The 26,494-nt window shown below is 38.1% G+C and overlaps 1 protein-coding gene across 2 annotated transcripts in view; it reads left to right on the top strand.

Moving 5' to 3' along the window:
* LOC114652878 (potassium/sodium hyperpolarization-activated cyclic nucleotide-gated channel 1) overlaps window positions 1-26,494 on the top strand; it is a 360,830-nt gene that overhangs the window by 139,581 nt on the left and 194,755 nt on the right. For both annotated transcript variants that reach the window (XM_028803184.2, XM_051928272.1), the window contains exon 3: window positions 12,366-12,527. In XM_028803184.2, the coding sequence (XP_028659017.1) occupies window positions 12,366-12,527 (162 nt within the window). The remainder of the gene's footprint in view (window positions 1-12,365; window positions 12,528-26,494) is intronic.

Below are 26,494 nucleotides of genomic sequence, written 5' to 3'. Positions count from 1 at the left end.
GAGTCAGAAAAGGAGGGGGGATGCATTTAAGACGTTACACGTGCTGTTGAAACCTTCTTGGTGTCGTTTGCCTTATATCCAGTGAAACACCATTTGAGAGAGGGGAGGAGGCACCTGATGACCTCGGTGATTTTGCAGTGTGACTGATGTTCAGACCATTCGTGACAATGGCATAATGTACAGCAGGTTGGAAAGCACAACACATACAGTACGATTCCATTAAGATAAGGTGGAGAGGATCTCCTCTGAGTCACCTGTTTGGTGCATTGCAGTCTGTTTAAATGAGCTTTGAGATGGAAAGACCAAGACCCACACACATTGAATGATAGTAAAGCCCAAAGTCAGACATGTTTATCGCTTCAAGGATTATGCTTGCTGTGACAAACTCCAGCTTTCCAGTGACTGTGCTCAGGAAATAGAAGATTACAAAAATAAATGGATTGATGGATGGATAATACACAGCTTTATTATCAGATGAATCACCTTCCCACTGTTGTGGCCATGGGAAACACCCTGTAAAGTAACAGTTGCTGAAATTAGCCACAGCTATTCTTGCAATGTTTCTGAAGTCATGTTCACTCTTCCAGTGACCTGATTGTCTTCCATTGTGCTGTGCTGCATCTTTCTCTGCAAAGCTCTATTTATCAAATGACCTGGGAGTTTCCACCAGCCTTCTTGAACATTTCCAGGCATAAAAAATAATCAAAATGTTCTAGAGATTTGTGGAATACACAGATCAGCGTACCAGTGTGACATTTTGGTGTCAATTACACATCCAGAACCCACTTATCCTTAGGGTAATAATCTAGCTACTTTGTGCTGATACTGTGATAGCATTTGCAATTCATAAATGCATGGTCATCCACAAATGAGAAAGTTATCATTACGGGATGTGCATTCTGTTTTGAATGAAGGCAGCCTGCTTTAACAATAACTCATATGGAGTGTTAGGGAAATATATGAATCTGTGTATTACATCATGCATTTTAGCAGTGTTTAAAATTTGGTGCAAAATTCAACAAATGGTTGTTGGTGACATACCCAAATCATCGTTATTGCAAAGCCGCATTTTACACGCAATGTTAACAATATTTTCATTTGGATGACAGTGCATTGCTTCTCCACTTAGATAAAGAGATCATGTAACATACAAGATTTGTTACAAATATTAATCCATTCCTGTAATATCACTATCTTATTATGAGTTTGCTGTCACAGTTGCCAAAGGTGAATCTACTAAATACTGTTTTGAAGGAAGTGAATACTTAGGCAATCATGAATTGTGCATTTATATTTGTAATTAACTCTGACCACTTTGCAGATATCTGGTTTTCTTCGATATTAAAGAATCTTTTTTTCTGTTGATCAGTTTCAAAAAAGCCAACTTAAATCCACTGTGATCAATTCTGTTTAAAAATAAAAAGTTAAATCAGTCAAGGGGGCAAATATGTTTTGTAGACACTGTATACAGCACACACTAAATTAGAACTAAAAATCTCAGTCATCCTCTACATTTGTCTTTTTCCCACAACATTATGGTAAATGGTTAAGGACCACTCACACTGCTAGGCTCAGGAACTTTTTTTACTCAAAAGTCAACAGGCTACTTACTCAACTGCTGCTCATACTGACTACAATATTAACATACCGGAGGTATCTTTTGGATATGTGTTTACTGCTGCATATAATGTGTTGTCTGTGTTGTATTATACAGCTGTCACTAATCTGTGGAAGATCTACAAATAGTTTATTCTCATGTGCATAATGAAATTATTATTTCTTAAAATTGAGTCAAGAAGATGTAAAGTTTGAGAGCAACCTATACAAATGAGTTTTTCATAAAATTTGAGAAAATTAGTCTTTTTATAACAACAATAGAAATGCACAGAAATATTTGAAATATAGTTTTCTCCATCATTCCATTTACTCTAGCTTTATTATCATGTGGTGTTGGAGCCTATGCTTTAGATGAAGGGCAGAACCTAATTATAGATGCGGTTCCATGGTCATGAAAGGGGACATTCATGCACACTGGGCAATTTTAATGTTTCCAATTAACCTGACATATACAAGTTTTGCATGTGGAAAAAAAATGTGAGTACACAATACTAGATGGACATTTCTGCAATTTACAAATAAGCAGTTACCAAGACAGGATTCTCATTGGGCTAAAAGGTAGTAATGCTAATTGCTATGACAGTGTTCCAATCTATTTAAAATATAAGGGTTAAATAATATTAACTTTTGGGTTGACAATAAAACAGGAAAAAACATGAAAGCATAGACTACAATGAAAGTGAATTTCTACAGTATATAATAAAATGATACTCTGTGTATGTGTGTGTGTGTGTGCGTGTGTGTGTGTGTGTGTGTGCGTGTGTGTGTGTGTGTGTGTGGATGTGGTCCCTCTGACCAATCTGATATGTCTGTTTGGCTTTAGTACCTAAGCGGTAGGTGCACTGACACAATACTTTAGGGATTCAATTCATTTTGCAAAAAAGAAACTAAAATGGAGGATTTCAATGAGAGCAAATGTGAATAATTAACCAAGTGACAGTGGGTCAGTAAATAATAATGAGGCACAAACAGACTTGCTGTCAGAAACGAGAAATATTCGCAAGAATGTTTTCACAACGGGTAATGGGAGCCTGTCTACCATTGGTGGTACTCAAAAAGTGGACAGGAGGTGAGAAAGGCACCTTGAAATGACAAAGTCTGAGAAGTAGACTTTACAAGAATGCGATCAAGAAAGGAAGTGCCAAACAAGAGAGGTTGAGACACACGAGGATACAGAGCAAAGGCATAGGACGAACACTGAGGGTACATGTAGAGCAACATAAATTGAGATACTTGAGTATACCAAGAAGATGAGAAGGTGGAATGCTGACGGGACACAGACCTGCTAAGATACCAAGACATGTGGTACAACAGGTGGGCATATATCTCTCTCTGCCATTGTTTGCATATGGCCAGTTGTATGTGACTCAAGAGCAGTCAAGGGAAGAGAAGATGTGAAAGATAATAATAGTTGGTCAAAAAAATAGTGATACAAGAAACATGCTGTACAGAGAGATCATTTAGAGTAAGAAGTAAAATGTGTTTTTTTGATAAAGAGGAAGTATATTTGGTATAATTTATGTTACAGTTATACGATGATTAGTCTGATATAGAAGTCGTCATGCATAGTGTATTTAATAATATTGTTTGATAAAGAAAATAAATACAAAAAAAATTCAAATAGTTTATATTTACTTAAATTAAACATTTTCTTAAATTTGTTATTAACTAAATTAATTTTTTTTCTAAGTATTCATTTTTAATAATTTGAAAACAAACAACAATTATCAATTTAATAAAAATATTTTTTTACATATATCAATCACATCATATCAAATATGTTTATATTTATTCTGTAAGATTAGTGCAGCTAGTTTTTCATAAAATGTGACAAAATCTGAATTTTTCATGGTCCAAAAATACATATTGAAAGAATTGCAATGAAATAGATAGATAGATAGATAGATAGATAGATAGATAGATAGATAGATAGATGGGGCGGAGTGGTGGCTCTGAGGCTAAGGATCTGCGCTGGTATCCCGAAGGTTGCCGGTTCGAATCCCCGTCAGTGCCAAAAGAGATCCTACTCTGCTGGGCCCTTGAGCGAGGCCCTTAACCTGTAATTGCTCCAGGGGGCACTGTACAATGGCTGACCCTGCGCTCTGACCCCAAGGGGTATGCGAAAAAAACTAACAAACACTGTTGTAAGTCGCTCTGGATAAGAGCATCTGCTAAATGATGTAAATGTAGATAGATTGATAGATACTTTATTAATCCCAAGGGGAAATTCACATACTCCAGCAGCAGCATACTGATAAGGAATCAATATTAAATTAATGAGTGATAAAAAATGCAGGTAAAAAAGACAATAACTTTGTATAATGTTAACGTTTACCCCCCCGGGTGGTATTGAAGAGTCGCATAGTTTGGGGGAGGAACGATCTCCTCAGTCTGTCAGTGGAGCAGGACAAAGACAGGAGTCTGTAGCTGAAGCTGCTCCTCTGTATGGAGATGACACTGTTTAGTGGATGCAGTGTATACTCCATGATTGACGGGAGCCTGCTCAGCGCCCGTCGCTCTGCTATAGATGTCAAATTGTCCAGCTCCATGCCTACAATAGAGCCTGCCTTTCCCTCCAGTTTGTCCAGGCGTGAGGCGTCCCTCTTCTTTATGCTGTCTCCCCAGCACACCACCGCGTAGAAGAGGGCGCTCGCCACAACCGTCTGATTGAACATCTGCAGCATCTTATTGCAGATGTTGAAGGACGCCGGCCTTCTAAGGAAGTATAGTTGGCTCTGTCCTTTCTTACACAGAGCATCAGTATTGGCAGTCCAGTCCAATTTATCATCCAGCTGCACTCCCAGGTATTTATAGGTCTGCACCCTCTGCACACAAATATAGTGAGATACGGTATATACTACCCATCTATCCTATAATGAATCCACTTATTCCAATTTAGATTCACAGGGAGTTGAAGCCTGTCTTCACAGTATCAGGTGCATGGTTGGATAATAACAATAGACAAGGCATTACTCAATTTTGGACAAATACATGATTCATATTTCCAATTCCTATCCAGTTTATGCGATTCAGGGTTATAGAAAGCCAAAACCTATCCTGGCAGTATCAGACACAAGGCAAGAACTAACTCTGTACAGGGAAGAAAACTAAAGCACCCAGAGAAAAGCCTTATTTAGACACAGAGGAAGCATTTAAAATCCACAGAGAAAATGACTGAGAAAAAAATATAAATGAGTTCTTGTAGAGCTGCATATCAACAGCAGAAATAACTACTGTGATACTCTGCCACATCATTGACTTGTATAGAATTAAAAATGAGGTGTACGTGTGGACAAATTAAAGGCAGCACATACAGAAGTAAAATATCATTTTTAGCAAGCTCTCCATAATAATGTATTCTTGTACCTGCATATTAAAAACTATTGAGATTCAAAGAAAATAGGTGCCTCTTGTGAGTATAAAGCACACACTCCATTGCGAGTAGAGAGTCAGCATGTAAGTCACCTTGGATTAAACCATCAGCTTAATTAAATTAATGCTAATATCCTTTTGCCTTCCTGTCTTGCACTCCATGTGCCTGGTATTTCATGGAGGTCTATAGATTGCAGAAGTAAGAACAGACATTACAATTTGAATTCAAATTATAAATTCCTGCAAAGAATTATAAATGTATTTAAGAAATCATTAGGTTTTGGTATTTTGACTAATAATTACACAGGTTCAAGACTTACACTAGCATTTTAGCCTAAGAAATGACAGTTACAAATTTTTAGTCTGCAGTAAGCGATCTATGAGGGACAGATCTGATTTTCTGAAAGTCAAAGATTTAGATATAATAATGTATGTGACATCATCTTGCCATAAACTGAAAATGAATCATCAGTTGAAGAATCTGTGTATCTGTCATTCATATCCCATTTCCCTGATTTTTGTTATTTTGTTATTTGATAGTCACACATTCCCTCTTGGTTTTTATATATACCTTCCAATGCCCAAAGTCTCTCTTTGGTGATGTGTCATAGAGGTTCTGCCAGTCTTCTCTATATATAACCATACTGGATTTCACATTACCAGCTTGAGTTGTTTATGGTCTTTTCACATCACATGGTGTTATAACCAGGGTTTTAAAACTTGTGAACCATAAGTGTTAGAGTGAATGTGGCTTTGAGGTTTGCTTTTGAGGTTTGCTGTTTAAACACAGTATAATACCTTTCATTGTGATGTGCAAAAAAGGGCTCAAGGAGTCACACAAGACTCTTGTGCCATTCTTTTCCCATAAATGTCTTTTTATTCAACATTATGCTTTAAGTAAAGAAATATTGTTTGCTAGAACGTATGCAAACAGACTTTGTGAGGCAAATGCAATCTGTAAATACCTTTGCACTTGGTATTGTGAGGTAAGTGACTCTTGTGCTTCTTAATCCAGATTGTCTTTTGCTATTATAAGACTAGCCAGCTTTAACTGAATGGATGAGTACTGCTGAGGGGACAGAAGTAATCCCGAGCCTGCCTTTCATGCCCTACCTTGTAGCTCTTGACAAAAGCTTCAGCAATAAAGGATAAAAATAGACATCATCACATAATGAGGACTGAAGTTATCCATTCATTCTTGGCCCTTTGGGAAGTCAAAACTCTATGAGTGTAGGGAAACTTTGGATAAGTGTTCCAAAATGGAAGAACAGGAAAACAAATATAACCAGATACATTAGCATCAATTATTTACAAGGCTTTTTCAGAGGAAGTGAAAACCATGCTACCAACAAAAGTTCAGTATAAGGAGAAGTTAAACTACTTTGGCCTTCTAATGAACCCATTCAACAGATTTCATTGAGCAATATAAACCCAGAGGATGCAGTCCTCTCATCTGTTTTCCAAAGAACTAATGATTAAAGAGATAAGTCCCTATTGTGCAGTGGTGTAAACCAGGCACTTAATTTTTTTGTAGTTAATTAGATGTTATCGAGGTGTTATCATATCTGTTCTTTCTTTAGAGGTTATAATGTTTACTTTAATAGTTTTTATGACATCATTGCCTTGAATCCTGCAATATCAAATATTGTACATATAGGGGATTGCTTTCTCCTTGTATGATGAGTCAGTATGGTTTTTTTAGGAGATTACATTATATATTATTTACATTATTATTTATTATTATTATTTACATTATATATTATTTTTATATTATATAAACACAGTATTTCCTTTCATCTTTATGCAGACGACTGTCAGGTTTATTTCCCTCTGAAGCGCCTGGTCCATGTTCTGTCCAGCCCCCTGCTTGATTGCCTTGTTGATATAAGGAGTTGGATGGCATTCAATTTTATACATTTTAATGAGAACAAGACAGAAGTCATGCTATTTAGACCCAATGGCACCAGCGGGACCCTCTGCATCAACCTTTCCACTGTGGCTTAATTTGAGAAATCCATAATCACAAGTTTAGGTGTGAAAATGGATTCCACTTTAAAACTTGACAGCCATGTGAACGCAGTGGTAAAATCTTGCATTTTCCAGTTGTCAAAAATCAAGCCTGTTTTGTCTAAACGCAACCTTGAAACAGTGATCCATGCTTTTATAACCTCTCATCTAGATTACTGCAATGTGCTTCTTTTTGGAATTAGCCAGGCCTCCATTGCTCGCCTACAGCTGGTGCAAAATGCTGCGGCTCGATTTTTAACTGGCACAAGAAAGCATGAGCACATTACCCTGATGTTGGCTTCCCTTCACTGGCTTCCAGTTCATTTCCAAATGTATTTTAAGATCCTTGTATTTGTTTTTAAATCCTTTAATGGTTGGGCCCCATTTTATTTGTCGGGACTGCTGCATCCTTATGTACCATCTCACTCTCTCAGGTCAGCAGACCAGATGCTTTTACGTGTTCCTAAGGCATGATGCAAACTTCGAGGTGATCGGGCTTTTTCAGTTGCAACTCCAAAACTCTGGGACAATTTTCCGTTGCACGTTAGATAGACTCCTTCACTTGCTGCCTTTAAATCTTATTTAAAAACGCACTTTTACTCCCTGGCATTTAACCCAGTATGATACAGTATGTTGACTGTCTGTGTATTTTTTATTATCAATCTCTTCAGCTGTTATGTGTTTATGTATTTCTGTTTCTTTTCCGTTTGGTTTTTGTTTGTCTGATATGTTGGGTTTTTATTGTACAGCACTTTGGTCAGCCTTTATGTTGTTTTTAAAGTGCTTTATAAATAAATAAATATTATTTCTATATATCAGTGTTTTCTATTAATGAAAGGACATTAAAAATGTATTTGGAACATCAGCAAGTAAATACTGGTGCCCAGTCCAGAGATGGTTCCTCTGCCTGATGCTGCTGTGATCTACCTCCATCCATCTCCGCTATAATTGAATTGACCAAGTTTATTAATGGATAGATTCTTTTGTGTTTTTCATCATTGATTGAAAGGTAATGCAGTATTCATTTAGAGAAGGGAATATAGTCCTTTCTTGTTTGAGAATCTACAAGTTCTTAGTTTCTTAATAATTAACTGATATTTTCCTTTAAAAAAATCACAGTCAGTTAGCCATAATGCTAATTTGTTCTTGAATGTATATGCATGTTCTACTTTTTTAATGCATATTTACATCCGATTTTTTATTGATTTCTAGCATTTCACATGCTGATGTCTCTTCAATTTTCTTTTTATTACAAAAAAGCTGTTGATTTGCAATACTGGATAAGACACCTACAGTAAATAGAAATGAGAACCATGCATTTTCATCTACAAGCACTCATGGCAAGCTGGCCTTTGATTGTCCTTTAAAATGGAGACCAGAAGGCATGAATCTGCAAGATTGCACATTAAGATTCAACCATTAGTTTGCAGCAAGACCCCTAGCAAGTCTTTTACCTTTCCTATGGTGTAAATGTATTAATTTGGTGAAATCATGTATAATGGAGCAACCTTGTGGCATTTAAAATATGGATTTTGTTGTCTTGTAAGATGCTGAATAAGTATTCACTTTCAAACAGAGGCACCCTGACTACAGTTATGTTCTCTGAATCGCTTCGTGTAGTAGAGAGTAACTAAAATTGCCAAGTACTTTATGCAGAAATGTATAAATAAGAAATAAAGCATGAATTAGTTACTATTATGGAAGTTAGTTTCAAGAAAATATCTCTAATAATTTTTGGTAATTAGAACCAAGATCCTCATATATCTTTTAAACTCTAAAGAAGATTTTATTCCAATGAATTAAATACATATTTGAATATAGGTGGTTAACTTATTATAGCATTTTTAAATAGACATTTTTATATTAATATTCCCTTTCACCATTGAGTTATTGGCAAATATTAAGTTTGCATAAAATAAAGAATATGTTATTTTGCATATGAAGACCTCTGGTCACAGTGTAGAATGAATACTTGTGAAATCTGAAAGACTAATGAATGCATAAAGCAAAATCAGTATGTATCAGCATCAGCAGCTCATGTCTAATGGTTTTTATAGTAACGTGTATGTGCCGAAGATTTCATGAGAAATGTTTAAAAATATATTCAGAGTACATGAATATGTAGGAAAGAAATATTGAATTAGTTATCAATATGAGTAGCTGTTGAGTAGCTTTAATACAGGAAATAAAAGTTGTCATGATTCTAGTGGTGTGAGATGTAATGGTCCTGTCAAAATCAAGGATGATGAAAAACAACTGTGCAGGATGGATGAGCTTTTTAATAAAACTTTGTGCCTTTCTAAGGCAAATTGTGTTATACTGTTTATGCATATCAGGAGTTACTGAAAGGCTGTGTCAGTGTGCATTTGCAAATTCTGAAGGACTGGAAAATGGTAAATATTATCCGGTTATATAAAAAGGGTGACCGGGCAGATCTAAGCAACTAGAGACAGGTAAGATTAACGTACATCACTGGTAAATTAATAGAAGGAATTATTAAGAAATTGATTGAGTAACATATGGCAAGAACAGGAGATTTACTGAACAGTCAGCATAGGTTTAGAAGAAGGAGGTCATGTTTTACCAACATGCTGGATTTCTTTGAGGAAACAACAAAAGTCAAAGCGGTGCATATACAGTATGTTGACTTTAGAACGCATTTGATAAGGTGCTATATGAGAGGTTGGGCGTCAAACTAAAAGAAGTGGGAGTTCAGGGTGTTGTTTATATACAGTATGGGTGCAAAATTGGATCAGACATAGGAACCAGAGGGTTAGGGTGTGAGGTGTGAGTTAAGAGTGGTGTTCCACAGGGGCCAGTGCTAGGGCTGCTGCTATTTTTAATACATATAAATGATTTGGATAGTAATATAAGTAACAAGCTGATTAGGTCTGCAGATGATACCAAGCTAGGTGGGTTGGTAGACAATGTAGAATCCGTTGATTTATTATAGAAGGACTTGGATAGCATATACGTTTGGGCAGATTTGGGGCAGATGAAATTTAATGTAAGTAAATGAAAAGTTATTACATGTAGGAAATAAAAATGTTAAGTTTGAATACAGAATGAGGGTGTGAAAATCGAAAGTACACCTTATGAAAAGGATTTAGGAGTAGTAGTGGATTTGACACTGTTTTGTGCCAGACAGAGTTCAGAAGCCATTAAGATGTCTAACAGAATGTTAGGTTGTATAGCATGAAGTGTAGAGTACAACTCCAAGGAAGATACACTTAAGCTTTATAATGCAATGGTGTGGCGTCAACTGGAGTACTGTGTGCAGTTTTGGTCTCCAGGCTACAAAAAAGGACATAACAGTGCTGGAAAAAGTCCAGAGAAGAGCGACTAGGCTGATCCCTGAGCTACAGGGGATGAATTATGAGGAAATATTAAAACAGCTGAACCTATACAGTTTAAGCAAGATAAGATTAAGAGGAGACATGATTGAAGTGTTTAAAATTATGAAGGGAATTAATCCAGTGGATCAAGATGATTATTTCAAAATGAGTTCATCAAGAACATAGGGACACAGAAACCTTTGGAAATTTGTTAAGGGTAAGTTTCACACAAACATTAGGAAGTTTTTCATTATACAGAGAACCACAGACACATGGAATAAGCTACCAAGTAGTGTGTTAGACAGGAGGACTTTTGGGTCTTTCAAAACTAGACTTGATGTTATTTTAGATGAATTAAGTGGATAGGACTGGTGAGCGTTGTTGGACTGAATGGCCTGTTCTAATCTTGATTGTTCTAATGTACCAGTATATAAAATCAGCACAGTGAATGCCTGTTTTTTTGAAATAGAAACAATGTTAGAATGGTAAGTCTGTTTGTTTCAATCACGTCATGAATTTTGGAACCTCTGGTCACTGGATACGCTAGCCATTACACCTTTGTTCATCAGATATCGCAGTCTTGTGGATGCTGAACAACATTATGCCCGTGCATGGACACCGAACGTTTTGTTGTTTTATATACAGTACATGCATAGAATTTGTGTCTGTTAGAGCATCATACAAAAATCACTACAGCTATTCGTACAAACCTTTGCAGGCATTTCTAGTCTAACTTAGAATATAAACTAAAAAAAGTGTATAAATATCCAGAAAAAAATAAAAAGTGACACAACCTTTCTACAAGATGCCATTTTTCTCTGGATCTGTGTGTGCCTTTTAACCTTAGTATCTCCAGAACACAGCGTGATATTGATGTGAGTTTTACTTCAAAAGAATTAGAATTGATTGTGTAACAAAACAACTTCAATTTCAGATGTTTATGTTGACCACAATAATTATTCAGAATATTTTAAATATTTTAACATTTTTGAAAAAGTCAAGCAAAATGACACCTTTTCGAGGCAACTCAGGCCCCTTCTTCAGGCAAGATGTAATCAAAAATTGTTTAATAAATGATAGCATCAAAAATATGTTCCCTCTTTTCTGAATGCTTATTTTATGATGTACAAAAAAAGGTCTTATTCAGTTTTTGTCTAGGGCAAATAATATGTGAGCAAATGACCCATTTGTGAAGAACTCCATGCTTGAACTGGAGTAACAGAAGTCTTTTGAGGTGGTAGGAACACTTCATGGGGCTTCTCAGGGAGAAGGAGTGTGTGTGCCACTGAACCCTCATTTGTTTCTGAGTGATCAAATTGTACATTGCAACTTTGATGCATTCTGCAGGATCTAAAACATTCCAGTAGTATTACTGAACTATTGACATAATTATTATTACTGTTCTATGAAATGTTCTTTGCTTACTTCAGTTACTTCAGTTTTGCAAGGGCTTAATAAGCAGAGATGCACTCATCCCAAATGATACTAACATAATATGTGTTTTAATTCTTCTGTGAGGATGTCATAAATGTCAGATCTGCTTTTTATTTATTTTATGAATGTAGTGTACATTTTATCACTATTCAGAGTGAATCTGAATACGACAGCTAGTATTTACATATGCAGTATAATCTATGTTTGTTAGTTTTTTTTTTGGTTGTTCATTTCATTGAATTCTTCTTCAACTCTTAAAATCATTTCAGCATTTTATGCTCTTTTAAGATACATGAGTAACTAGATAATTCTTAACTTGTAGTATGCTGCTGTTAAAGTATCATCAAATATTTTGATTACTTTTATTATATGCATTCTGAATGCTATTTAATGATTGTTCTTTATAGGTGTGTTTATGCATGTACGATTTAACTCCAAGTCTAAGTTGGACCAGTAATGTATCTGGAGATTAATTTTATAAATGTAATTACCTGTATGAAAACTGCAAATATTTAAATAAAGTAATCTAGATATTGCACCTACTGGATTGAAGTGCTCTTACACACTTCTTTATTTAATTTATTCAATTTTTTTTTGTAGATCTTCCATATGACTTATGACCTGGCAAGTGCAGTGGTAAGAATATTTAATCTCATTGGAATGATGCTTCTTCTTTGCCACTGGGACGGTTGTCTCCAGTTCCTGGTGCCACTGCTCCAAGATTTTCCACCAGATTGCTGGGTGTCGCTAAACGGTATGGTTGTAAGTATTGTTATTTTTTCATTGTGTTTTTATTTTTCTTTAAAAATGTTGTATGTGATTTTTTTATTTGTTTATGTACTCTGAACATCACTGTGAGTATGTTGTTTCATTCTCATCACATTGCAAATAACTGCACTGTGGTTTATGAAAATGATATATAGAAGATAAGGTGTGTGTGTACTTCAATATGCCAGGAATCTCTCACAAACCCAAACCACAACATCGATGTACAAAAAAAAAAAGGCTGTGCCGTTTAAAAGATGGTTTTACCCTAGTCTAGAAAACCAGCAGACAGTGCAAGAGTATACGGCTCTCTGCAACCTTGTCAATTATACAGTCATGGTCAAGTCCAACAAGAACATTACTCTCAACTGAAGTGAGCATACGTGCCTCAAGGTGCTCCTATGTATCTGTATAACACAGGTCCTAAAACTGTTCTTCACAAGCTTCAGTGTGGAGAAGCTTCATTCACAGGTCATTTGGGACTTGTTGCCAAAGCCAATTACGTGGTAGGCATTGGTTAACAGATTGTAGAGAGACAGGAGAACATGGCAGAATATGCCACAGTTTTTGGATGCTGAACAATTTCTGCTCATTAATACCTGGGTCTAATCCAAATTCTGACAATTATCATCTGATCCTAAAAGCTCTGTACTCGCACATAAAAAATTTTAATAATACAAATGTGTGATAAAGGCACTTTATTGGCGCCGACCCGACACAGACTGACACCAGAGGCATGGGTAAAACAAACAAAAAGTCTTTATTTTCTTCAGCCGTGGGACACGTCTTCCCCGTGTCCCACTGGCCCTACCCTGTCACCAAACACAAATTCAAAGTAAATCACACCCCAAATCACACTCTTCTTTCCTCCACTCCTCCCAGGGCAGCGTCATCTTCTTCCTACTGACTCGGGTGCCCTGAGTAGTGGCTGCAGACTCCCTTTATAGCCCACCCGGAAGTGCTTCAGGTGGTAATTAACCTAAATTTGGCTGCATTTCCAGGTGTGGCTGCGTTGCCGCCCACATGGGCTCAGGAAGCCTTGCAGCTAACCCCTGGTGGTGGCCAGGGAGCCCAACTAGGATGAGCTCCGGTGTTCCATAAAACAGGCCCCGATGCAAGCCAGGGGAGCTGCCACCAAGTGTTCCGGGGGACGTAGCATGCAACTCATGGCTGCTCCCCCGGATCCAGTGTTGAAGGGGCGTCCCAGCCGGCACGGGTCCCAGCCATCCACCACAGTAGACATGTTAAAACCCATATTGTTAGATGGATACCCTTGTTTGAGCTATAATAATAATAATAATAATAATTAGATAATTTTAATCACCTTTAACCTTTCAGCTACTAGTAACTCAAATATCTAACACCTTGCTCCCCTCAATTTGTCTTACACAAGTTTAAACCACTTCTGGATATGGAAATATCACTGTTACAAACAGCACAGCAAGCTAATGTAACATTATTTTTAACACGTATAATGTAAGGGTAAAATTTGTATACTGTGACGGAAAATTACTTTTGTATTTTTCTTTTAGGGTGCTCCTCCATTTCAACATGACTTTTACAGAAACAATGAAAAAGTAAAGTTCCACACTTAGGATGTGTGGAGTGCTTGCATTGGCGATATCTTTCATACAGAAATATTGCTAAAATATTTTAGATGAAGAGGATCTTCTGGTAGATTAAAGATTGTTGGAAGGAGTCAGGGAAAAGGCATTGATTTTTGAGAGATTTGGGATGGTTGATTACCTGCACTTGATGTTGTTGCGGATTTAAATATTTTGGTGAATTTTGCACCATCATCGTTTTCCTCTTTTTTTTTTTTATTTCAGCTCCTTTTAATGTTCAGTTATGTTATGTTCAGGCTGAAAATAAAAAAAAAATTGGATGTAAGCATCAATATTCTTTAGGCCCCAAAAACCAAGTTAACCAAAGTATTCTATAGCATTTCAGTAATTATTTACTACTCTGATGCTGATTTCTTATTATAAAATAGGTCATTAGCAATTGACGAGAAGAATTCATAATTAATTGCAGAATTATGGTATTTGAGAGTTCCTCTGGAGTGGTTCTTTCTTTTCTCACGGTTTGGCACAAAAACTAATCAGCACATCATCATCTCATAACAGGCTTAAGTTTCGAGTTTGGTATTTTTCCATCCAGCCGTTTCAGCTCTAGACTGTTCTCAAGGAACTGTGACACACCCATCATTGAGATATCGATGTTTTCAGTATCAGGGGACCCTAAAACGTCGAGATCCTTTGAAAACCGGAGATCGAAATTTTTGACAAATGTTACGTTTTCACTCCACTCCCGTAGACGATAAGTTATGGTAGTGGAGGGCGCAAAGCAAAAACAACTAAACATTGCATAGGGCTTGGGCCAAATCAGTTAAAAGATAGTCCCAAGCCTCCCGATGGCTAGTCTAGTCCTGCCAATAAGTTACACTGTTGCAATTAGATGTTTTGAAGCCCAATTAAAAAAAAAAAACAGATCGAGGCCTGTCAGGTGTTAACCAAGGAGCGCCAAAACACAATGCATAAAACAGAAGAACAGAGGAAGCTAAATGCACATTATCTTGTCATATACCAAACATCTCACATTTGCAGTAGTTATTCAATATTTTACGTTAGGAACTGTAAGAAGTGCAATCTGTACAGCATGCTCAGCAGAGGCAGCTATCTTATTTAAAATTATTTAATGCTAACGAAATTTCAGTAATGTTTTAAAACTAAGCAAAATTCTAAAAACGATAAACACTGTTTCTTGGCTGTCATCTACATGCATCTTGGGCATTAGTGTTAGGCTGACTGTGTTTATTTACAGTTTGTGGTGTTCTTTGTAACATACTATTCTGTTTTATGGTATAAACCACTATGAATATTAAATATATTATAGTTTTACTACTATAATGTACATCTAAACACTTTTAATTTCAGTTTTGATGTGTTGTCCTGAAAAAATGTAAGATTTTGGACTTGAAATTATGTAATTAACTCATTTTAAGTGATGTGTCATTTTAGGAAACTGAGAAATGTATATTTTTAAAAAGTGTCTAGGCTTCTTATAGAGTTTGTATTATTGCACTTGTGATATTGCTTTAGTTCTCTGTCAGGCTACCACCACCAGTAATCATCAGTTATGACATAAGGGTGTCTTTCAGTCTGTCTTTACTGTTTCTGATGTGGAGTAGAAAACTACAGCAATGAGTTTTAAGATGATTAATATCAATGAATGATGGATATTAATATGCAGCAGTCCAAAGAAAGTTGTCCTTTTAATTACCTTCATTTAATATTTGAAGATGAGCTTGTGAGGCGGCTAGTATAAATGGCAGTCAGTCTTTATGCATGAACGGCCTTCTTTACCACATTAATTACAATTATGCAAGGGTATTAAGCTAATGCAAAGGCAATCCCATGTGCTTGTGCAATTTGATATTTAGGTTTCCTTTAGAGATAATTGCAGAATCACCTCCCATTAAACTTTTAGCAATTTTGGTTGCCTTATCATTACTCAAACTTCACATTACAGAGATGTGAGAGACAAGGAAGTCAGAGGATAAAAGAAACAGTGGAATATTTGTAAAAGTTCTTTCGAGACAAAGGGCATGATGTAAAAGAAAATCCCTCATTTGTGGCTTTGAGTGTTTTTTCCTGTGTATTTTTAAAAAATATGCTACATGTAATAGTATTCGCAGGTAATTAACAACAAAATGAATGATTAAGCATTTACATTCATATACTGTAACACAAATAAGCATTTTCTCTCATTTATTAGAGAGATTAGCTTCATATTTTCCAACAAACAGATTGCTGTTGCTACTTTACTGTTAGTTGAAACAACTACTTGTGCATAATAACATCTGGCAGTGCCATTAAGAAAGCTGACCTATTTTTATGTGATGGTCCTAAGCAGCAAGTGACTGAACCACTGGGGATTGCAATCCGCTTGATTAATCTGTCTGGTCTTTCATCATCCTCTTCTTGGTTAGTGAGGTCAAAGGAATATTATGATGCATCACGACACTGACTCAGGCCCACCACTTAGTGCAATCCAAAATGTGCTGGCATTTAAACCTGCAGCCTTTAGTAGCATGAGTCATGATTCTGACAATATGGAAGAACATTGACTTAGTGAGTCAGTTTACTTTGTAAATGCAGCAGCAAGAAAACTTAGGAGTTCAACTACAGAGTTCGGACCATACTGAGTGTTATAGTCTTATCTAAAATATGCTGAAATCATTATGGCGAGGCTTTATAAGGTGTTCAGAACACAAATATGACAGAAGACAATAAAGAGAAGAGAAATGAAGGAACAAACATACACAAAGTGGCTATAATTACACTAAAGCAAAAGATGATGGAAACGGAAGTATGCAGAACAGCTGAAAAGGAGAGGCAGGATGGCAGAATAACAGATGCATCTTCTTCAGTACTACCTCATGATTTATGATTATGTTTGAAGTTATGCAAGAATACACTGGGGATAAGATGCTTTTAGCTTAGGAAAATGCAGTGACAGTGTCCTGAACTTACAAAGGCAGGAAAGTTAAAACTCAGTGAAAGTTTGAAAAATGATAAAGTTTAGGAAATTTGCAATAGCCTGAGCAGAAATTAGATGGCAGTCTTTCATAATTGTATTTTTCAAGCCACATAGGATGGAATCAATTTCTTTTAGAGAGGAGTGCAGCATCTTATTCTTGTACACAAAGCACACAAATTCTTTTTGACAAGGGAGATTCACTGTTAATGTCTAAGATAATCAAATACAAAACATATAGATACAAGAGACATTTCTACAGTATGGATACTTCTGTGGCAGAAGAAGAAGAGAGGCTCCGCAGGGCTGCTGTTTGAGAACAAATGACAAAAGCAAAGTGTGAAGTAAGAGGCGAAGACAAGTTCTGAACTAAGGTTTAAGAATAGTTAATAATATGCACCCAGTGAAACATCGGGCAACACAGGACTTCCATCCATCCATTATCCAACCTGCTATATCCTAACTACAGGATCACGGGGGTCTGCTGGAGCCAATCCCAGCCAACACAGGGTGCAAGGCAGGAAACAAACCCCGGGCAGGGCACCAGCCCACCGCAGGGCGCACGCAAACACACACACCCATACACCAAGCACACGCTAGGGACAATTTAGAATCACCAATGCATCTAACCTGCATGTCTTTGGACTGTGGGAGGAAACCGGAGTACCAGGAGGAAACCCACACAGACAAGAGGAGAACATGCAAACTCCACGCAGGGAGGACCCGGGAAGTAAACCCGGGTCTCCTAACTGCGAGGCAGCAGCGCTACCCACTGCACCACCATGTCGCCCAATACAGGACTTAAATGTTCTTATTTATTCATATTTTTAAAACCCAGTGGGAAACCTCCTGCGATAGATTATTATTAATACTACATGCTGTGAATCTTTAAGTTCCAATTTATTGTTTTCACTTTTAATTTGTTACTTGATCCTGTTTGCTAGGTTAAAAAGTATAAATTGGATTACCTTAAGAAATGCCTTTGTCCTGCTGCACTCCATTACCCAGGGAATAAGCATAATTTCTGTGATATCTTAAACACATAAATGCCATGCATATTCAGTGCTGGTAAAATTTAAAGATCATCACTTTATTTGTTTCATGAACCTGATTATTCTTTTATAGGGATGTGAGATGCCAGAGCTCCAGCTCTGGGAAGCAATTTACACCCCTGCACTAACTCATAAAGGGTAATTTGTGAAGACATAACCTTGGGATGTGGTAGGAATCTGATATACCAAGAAAAAAGCCCATCTGGAAACAGGGAGAGTATGTGACTGTCACTAAGATCTGATCTGGGTCTGTGGAGCTGTAAGGTGGCAGCAGCAGTAGTAACCACTGTTTTTATAATTCATCACAAGTCATTTTTAGATTACGCGATACCCACTGACAATGATTTACATATTTATGTGTGTAATTAATATGAAATAATACAATATAATTATTCAAATAAAAAAAAGATGCTATAAAAAGCAACTGCCCTTGCAATTTAAAGTTAACATCCATCCATCCATTTTCCAACCCGCTGAATCCGAACACAGGGTCACGGGGGTCTGCTGGAGCCAATCCCAGCCAACACAGGGCACAAGGCAGGGAACCAATCCTGGGCAGGGTGCCAACCCACCGCAGTAAAGCTAACGTACATATCTAAATTGTAATCATTAAAAATTCATTCTTTACATTTTACCGTTTTTCTCACTACACAAAGCACTCTCCTTGCAGAGAAAACCCGTGAAGCAAGCCCACAGCCTCCTTAAAGCAGCGGCACTACTGCTGTACAAAATAAATCATAAAGTCAAACTCTACAAAGAGGGTTTTGGTATGGACCAAGAGCCCATTTAGTGTAGAATAAGCTACCTGCTTAAGACATGACCAAACTCTTGTGTATTCTACCACCTTTATTTTATTTCTCCTTCTCTCTCTTTGTCTATCTGTCTTTCATTCCCTGTCCCTATAAGTGGAGTGAGAAGAAGGATAAAGAGGCTCACTGTCCATAGGGGAATGGACGTTTTTTCTAAGGATTGGGGGAAGGCATTCAAGTTCATTATACTTGCTTAAGTAGTATTTTGTTAGAAGTTCGGGTTTTCAGTGGATTGTTTAAGTTTAAACTGTGTCATTAATTTTTAAAGTTCCTTTGTGCGGATTCGACTTTAATTTTGTGTTTCTGTGTTATTTACTTCATGATTTATGTATTTTTGTAATGATTGAATGTTTTAATGTTAGATGCGATTATTTGTGATTAATTACATGCAATTATGCAATTCATTTTTTTTTATTCAATTCTCAGCCCATATCTAGTCATTGCCTTGCAGTGCACATATACTTTTTTTTAATGGCATTACAACAACAAACTTGTATTAACATTTGGTCATCACTTTTTTTTTGTTAAAATATTATCTTGCAATAAGTGGTCATTGAGGGGGCGGCACGGTGGCGCAGTGGGTAGCGCTGCTGCCTCGCAGTTGGGAGATCTGGGGACCTGAGTTCGATTCCCAGGTCCTCCCTGAGTGGAGTTTGCATGTTCTACCCGTGTCTGCGTGGGTTTCCTCCGGGCGCTCCGGTTTCCTCCCACATTCCAAAGACATGCAGGTTAGGTGGATTGGTGATTCTAAATTGGCCCTAGTGTGTGCTTGGTGTGTGGGTGTGTTTGTGTGTGTCCTGCGGTGGGTTGGCACCCTGCCCAGGATTGTTTCCTGCCTTGTGCCCTGTGTTGGCTGGGATTGGCTCCGGCAGACCCTGCCCCCGTGACCCTGTGTTCGGATTCAGCGGGTTGGAAAATGGATGGATGGATGGATGAAGTGGTCATTGAACATTATATTGAATTCCTCTAAAGTTTACAAGTTTGCCTATAGCAACAGTTTACGTTTAACAAACTTTACATTTTCCTATGCCTTTGATTTCATTTTGCAAGATTTTCTAGAAAGGTTAATGGTTATATAACAATGGAATTTCCATAGCGAAGGCTTTGATTCTAATACACACGATGGAGCATAGGTAATAATTATTTATGTGCCTCAGTTGTATAACTGTCAGTCAGTCAGTCAATAGTCATTGTCCAACCCGCTATATCCTAAAACAGGGTCACGATGGTCTGCTGGAGCCAATCCCAGCCAACACAGGGCGCAAGGCAGGAACAAACCCTGTGCAGGGTGCCAGCCCACCGCAGGGCACACACACCCACACACCAAGAACACACTAGGGACAATTTAGGATCGCCAATGCACCTAACCTGTGTGTTTTTGGACTGGGAGGAAACTGGAGCACCCGGAGGAAACTCACGCAGACAATCGGGATAACATGCAAACTCCATGCAGGGAGGACCTAGGAGGTGAACCCAGGTCTCCTTACTGCGAGGCAGTAGCGCTATCACTGCGCCACCATGCCGCCTGTTGTATAACAGAGTATAGTACTACAGTAAATAGTGTTTGTAAGCAGCCCTATTTAAGATAAAGAAATAGACATGATTTGGTCTGTAGCAGCCCATCTATGGGAAAGACTGTATGGGAGTGGGCTACTTGAAGTTGAATAGTGTGATTTTTTTAAGAAGGGTGTCATATTGTGCAGGGATATAAAAAATAAAAATATTGTGGAAACAACAAAGTTCTGCTGAATCGTCAAGGTTTAAGGTAGACAAGTGGACATCAAGAAGCTATCCTTTGGTTCACAAGCCCAGAAATTAGTAGCAGAAATAACAGTAATACCCTGTTAAGGACTGATATAGCAAAAGCCAGAAACATGTTAAACGGCAAGACTGGATCATGGTGTTCATCTGCCTTAGTACCGTCATATCTATTAGGCAATGAATCAGTTTTTTAAATTTTTTTCTCATGAGACCTGCAACAAACAAAAAAAGTAATACCATCATTGGATACCTTGTAGCCAAGAGAACCAGTGAAATTATCACTTTTAGTAATTGTGCATATAACTTGCAAATAACACTTCTCTTACATTCTTTGACAAGATCAGGTGAAAAAAAAATGTTCGTATGAACAAAAACAAATTTATAGCATGAACTCTTAAAAAAATGATTGAAATTTGGCATGTGCGTTAGCCATTCCACATGGGAAAACAAGAAAGTCCTGAAACTTTTCCATTGATCTTGCTCACCAATGCAAATAAACTTAAAAGCATTCCTTTGGTATATTATTGTAAATATACTGGACTTATAAAAGTAGCAATGTGTCTACAAGAAGAAGCAGGTATTGTTTTAATATTTTTTCTTTAAAGAAATAAAATTAACTGTGGTGGGTTGGCACCCTGCCTGGGATTGGTTCCTGCCTTGTGCCCTGTGTTGGCTGGGATTGGCTCCAGCAGACCCCCGTGACCCTGTGTTCGGATTCAGCGGGTTGGAAAATGGATAGATGGATGAAATAAAATTAATAGATAGACTAGGGAGAAATAATTGTTTTGTCCCTAAAAGAGAAACCAGCACTATTAAGATTACTAAGATTACTGATGGAAGTTATGCTCCATGGTTTTGACCTCCAGGCTAGAGTGAGGATATACCCCCATTACAATGAGACACCAAGTTAAATATTTATTGAGCATTATTATGTCCTGTAGTAGTAGCTAAATTAGTGCTTTCTGTTTTCAAAATACTAATTAGGAATGAAAGTACTCACCAGTACATTCTCCAAGGAGCAACAATGGCAAAATATGGGCTTAACTACCATCAGAAAAAACATGAAACAATTCTTAGAACAAAAATAATTTTTGCCAGTCTTCCAGCTTATTAAGGAACTGTGTTGCTTAGGCTGGGTGGGTGAAGAGGATGAAGGATGGGGTGTATAGGTACTGTAAATCTATTAACAATGATGCTTGTTACGCATATATTGCCCCAGCAAAACATGGGGAAGAGTTTCAATAAAATATTTGTCAATAATTTTTCCATTACTAACCTTGTTTTTTGGTTGTCTGAATAGCCCCAGACACAATGTGAAGTTTATTTAGCAGCAAAAAAGCATTCAGCTGCACCCAAATCAATAAAAGCCTCTACAAGAATGGACTCATTATTAATAATTAGTGTAGCAGTCATGGTGAGCATTGAAACATTTGTGTGAAGCCCTACATTTCCACTTAGCAAACTGACCTCATTATTTACTAAGTAGAATCCTTTCCTTCCATCTCAGGGCTTATGTTTCATATATTCAGCACTACCACATAAACATATGCCATACTTAAAAGAGACTGGTCTTTGAAGATTTAATTATTCACTTACGTAGTGACCAGGGGCCTCATGTATAAACAGTTTGTACACACAAAAATGTTGCATACTTCCGTTTCCACGATCAAATCGTTTGACGTTAGCTAAATGCTTGGCATACACAAGTTCTCCACATGGTTTTGCAAACTGGCGGCACCCATTGTCAAAGCAGTGCTTTTGTTCCAGTGTGGTTTCCCTTTCTTTTTTAGATCCACATCCCTGACGTGGCTTTATCATATACTCTGAAATTAACCACATATTGTTTATTAGTTTAAGGCATCTGATTGTAATTAACCTGTAACAATATAATGGTCCACGGAATGGCCAAACTATTCCAAATACCATAGCTGCTTAAGCATTGTTCCTCTCAATGCACCACTCAGACTATTTATCCCACTGTATCTGAGTGTGCAATCTGATCAGAAAGAGAATTATCGGTATACAGCATCAAGTACATGCTGCCTCAGCCATGCTGTCTATTGAACTGCTCTCAAACGGCAAACGCTTCAGTCTTTCCTGTACGGACCTCGCGGTTCAGAAACAGTTTCATCCCAAGAACTATAAATGCACTCAATCAGTCCATCTAGTGCTCCTTGTAGAACTGTTTGTACTTTGTAGTACAATAACCTCACTGTAAACTTGTGATACAGTTATAATATTGCACAACCTGAGCCACTTTATAAAGTGCGTATTTACATATGATGACGATATCATTTGTAAGATGAAATGCCTCAAAATATGTTCATTACATTATACAGAAAAAATGTTAAAATCATTTAAATAATCTATATTGTTAATAATTAAACATGTGAGGACACGGTGTCCCAGTGCTAGCGATGATGTGGTGCCTCATTCAGGGATTGTTCCTGCCTAGCGCTGTATTCTTGGTGGGACTGGCGTGACACTGGAAGGATAGATGGATAAAATAATTAAACATGTACTACAAAAATATTTCAATGTTCCTTAAAAGTTTTGAAAAATCAGCGTTCTAAGCTTACAGGTGGCTTAACATCTATTACAGAGCTGATTGTGTGGCGATTGGTTACTTGAAGAAAGAAAAGGAAGGACAGGAATTGGAGGTTAGTATGTTTGAAAGAGACAGTACTGCTGCAATAAATTATTTTTATTGGGCACGGCGCAGCAGGCATCTTGCATGAGGCAATCGGTGGACAGGGCTCCAGCTCATCACTATCATTGCACCACCGTGTTCCCATGTTTAATAACATGCTTTAACTCCTATCATCATGAAAATTATATCAAGTACACATCTCAATATTTTTATTATTCAGTGAGCTATAATATCACAAATGTAATGGATTCTGTGTCCTGTCAGAGGAAGAGAAAGCCCATTTAAGAAGCACATAGTGATTCACACATAGAGCACATAGAAGAACACATACAAAACAAAGCATTTAACATGCTACTATAGTTATGATGGTATTTGAGAAACTAGTAAATTAGCAGATTTAAAGATGAAGTTTATGATGTTCTACTTTAATGACAAAATAAACTATGTGATTAAAGTGGAAATTTCGAGATTAAAGTTGACATTTCAAGCTTTTTTCTCACTGTGTCCCTATTTTTTTTTTTCTCTGTACCCTAATAAGCTTTCATATGACACTCATACAGTGAGCCATGACTCGCCTTTTCACAGCGACTTTGATATCTGACAACTCCTTTTTTATTTTGGGCACTGTGTGACTTTGTGAACTTGAGCTTTCGAGTTTCTCTGACACTTTATATCACTTGATCAACTTCCTTTTGTTGTTTATACCACTGTTTAAACCAACAAATAATACATTTTTCCTTGCCTCCACTTCGCTGAAATTCTTCTATTTCCCCCTGAGCTTTTGCCATTGTTTTTTCACAGAATGGTGAGCTAGAGGGCTATTCATATTGATTTGCATATTCAAGGAGGCATAATTCTGGGAGGAGATGGGGTGGGATGGCAGGTGTGTGCACGTGCGTTACTTTTTATGCTGACCAGGATTTTTGGAGCAGAACAACGTGGAAGTTGGCAAACACACAGATTTATGCATCTGGATTTTTTATGCATACGCACATTTCCGTTTTTGTCCTTACGCCATGTTATAGTATGAATTCTAAGCACGGCGTTATGCATGAGGCCCCTGGACTTTTCAAAATCTGATTAGGCTACTTGAATATTATCTGTTTATACGTGTTACCCATATATTGGTTGCCAGTTTGAATTTAGTAGCTTCAGAATGACACTTCTTAAAAGAGTAACTTTGTTCCCTGATATTTTGGCTACAAGTAATGTAAATTAGGGTACATATTTGACAATGGAAAGACTGACCTGCTTCATTCCTATTGGGAGCCTGGAACAATGCCTAGAACTTGCACAGGAACTCCAACAATGATTGGCAATTGGTAGCAGTAATGTTGGGTTTCCAAAACGCGTGTTGCTCAGTTCAGGTATATGTGTTCTGCCAGCTGGGGATGGCATTTATTGTAAAGGAGGGAAACTCCAGCTAATTCACAGTACATTTAATGTTAGCAGAAATATGTGCCATAGCCAGGCTACAGTGAGTGAGGCTACATTTTTCCAGAGGAAGAGGGCTAAACTGACAGTGAGTAAGATAGCAGTTCTAATCAAATAAATCATGCTGCAGCTACATATAGGTTCAGCAGAGGATGTGAATGGCACAGCTTGCAGTGAGTGAGACATTACCCTCTGCAGCAGTAAAGGGCAGTGTAGCACAGTTAATACTGGGAAAGGCTAAGCCCTAATTGGGGATAGTGGGTATGTGTGTAGTATAGCGGGTCCCCAGCTCCCATCAAGGGCCAATTTGAAAATAAATAATCACCGCGCTTGCGGCCTAGCGAGGGGGCGTGGTGGTTGTGTGGCTGAAGCAGTTCTCAGGGCGATTCGCGGTGTGGGCGTTTCTCACCTAAGTGCACAGGTGAGAGACCGCCCGCATCCGTGATTGTTCCTGGGGCTGCTTATATAGAAGCATGAGTCAGCTAGGAAAAAGGAAAGAAAGAGAAAGGAGAGAAACGAACGGAGGTTGCAGGAGAAAGCAGGACGCAGGGGAGAGAGAGAGAGAGAGAGAGAGAGAGAGAGAGAGAGCCGGGGTGGGAGAGCGAGCGAGTGCAGGCTCGCATGCAGCTGTATGGGAAGCCTGGGTGTTGGGCCAACACCCGGGAGTAGTAGTAGTAGTAGTCGCTCCCGCTGAGTGATCATGTAGCGGGAGTGACCAGTGAAGAAGGACGACTGGCCGGGTAGGCAGCGGGAGTTGGTAGGCTTGGTGGGTGAAGTCCTTGATATGAGCGTCCTGGTCATCAAGGAAACCAAGTCTCAGGCCTGGGATGAGTGTGCAACCAAAGCCAGGATCGGGAGGCTTCCAGACTGGTCGAGCGGAGTGAAGGTCAGCTGCAGAGAGAGTGACTAGCCTGCTGTAGGGCCCAAACGGGAGAAGCAGGAGAGACGCTAGGGTAGAAGACACTGGGCTCTGTAAATGTTTTAAAGTACTGTTTCCTGTGTTATTTTAAACTCGTTATTTTTAGAAGACTTTTTGTTCTATTGTTTTAACCTCCACGTATTTCACTCACTTTTAATGAATTATTTATTTATTGAAGACTGTTTTGGAGACACTGCACTTGATTTATTTGGACACTTTGTTTTGTTATTGTTTTTTAAATAAAAGCACTTTTGCACTTGTGCACCATTCCCTTGCTATGTTGTTGCCTCACTGCTTAGCTCATCGGTAACATTACCGACGGAGATGGGTTCAAGGGCTCCTTGACAGCAGATGGGAGCATGGAGCTGAACCCGCATCATCACAATGTGCACCAAAGCAATAAATCACTGAGGTGACTAACCCTGTGAAAGCCCTGTGGTGGTAGGTAGCATCATCAATTAGAGTGACTGGTGGGCTCACAGTTGGATGCATCCTTTCCCAAAGTAGAGGACAGCAAACCACACTACTATTGTACAAATGCAAGTCTCAGTTCATAGGTTAGAACAGGGGTCCCCAACCCCCGGTCCGCGACCCACTACCGGGCCGCAGCCATCTGACAGCCGGGCCGCGAGAGAACTGCCAGCAACGGCGACTCACTCAGACTTTTCAGAACGCTTGGCGGGCGGGGCTTTGCAGCGGTGCAGAGAGGAGAGAGGCCGAGGTGAGAGACTATTACAACAAAGTATTTTTATGGTCCCGACAGTTTCCCCATATGACATGAGTCTATAGAAATCACGTTA

The sequence above is a fragment of the Erpetoichthys calabaricus genome, chromosome 5 (genome assembly GCF_900747795.2).
Source record: "Erpetoichthys calabaricus chromosome 5, fErpCal1.3, whole genome shotgun sequence".
Classification (NCBI taxonomy): domain Eukaryota; kingdom Metazoa; phylum Chordata; class Cladistia; order Polypteriformes; family Polypteridae; genus Erpetoichthys; species Erpetoichthys calabaricus.
This window is presented reverse-complemented; position numbering and strand designations above follow the sequence as displayed.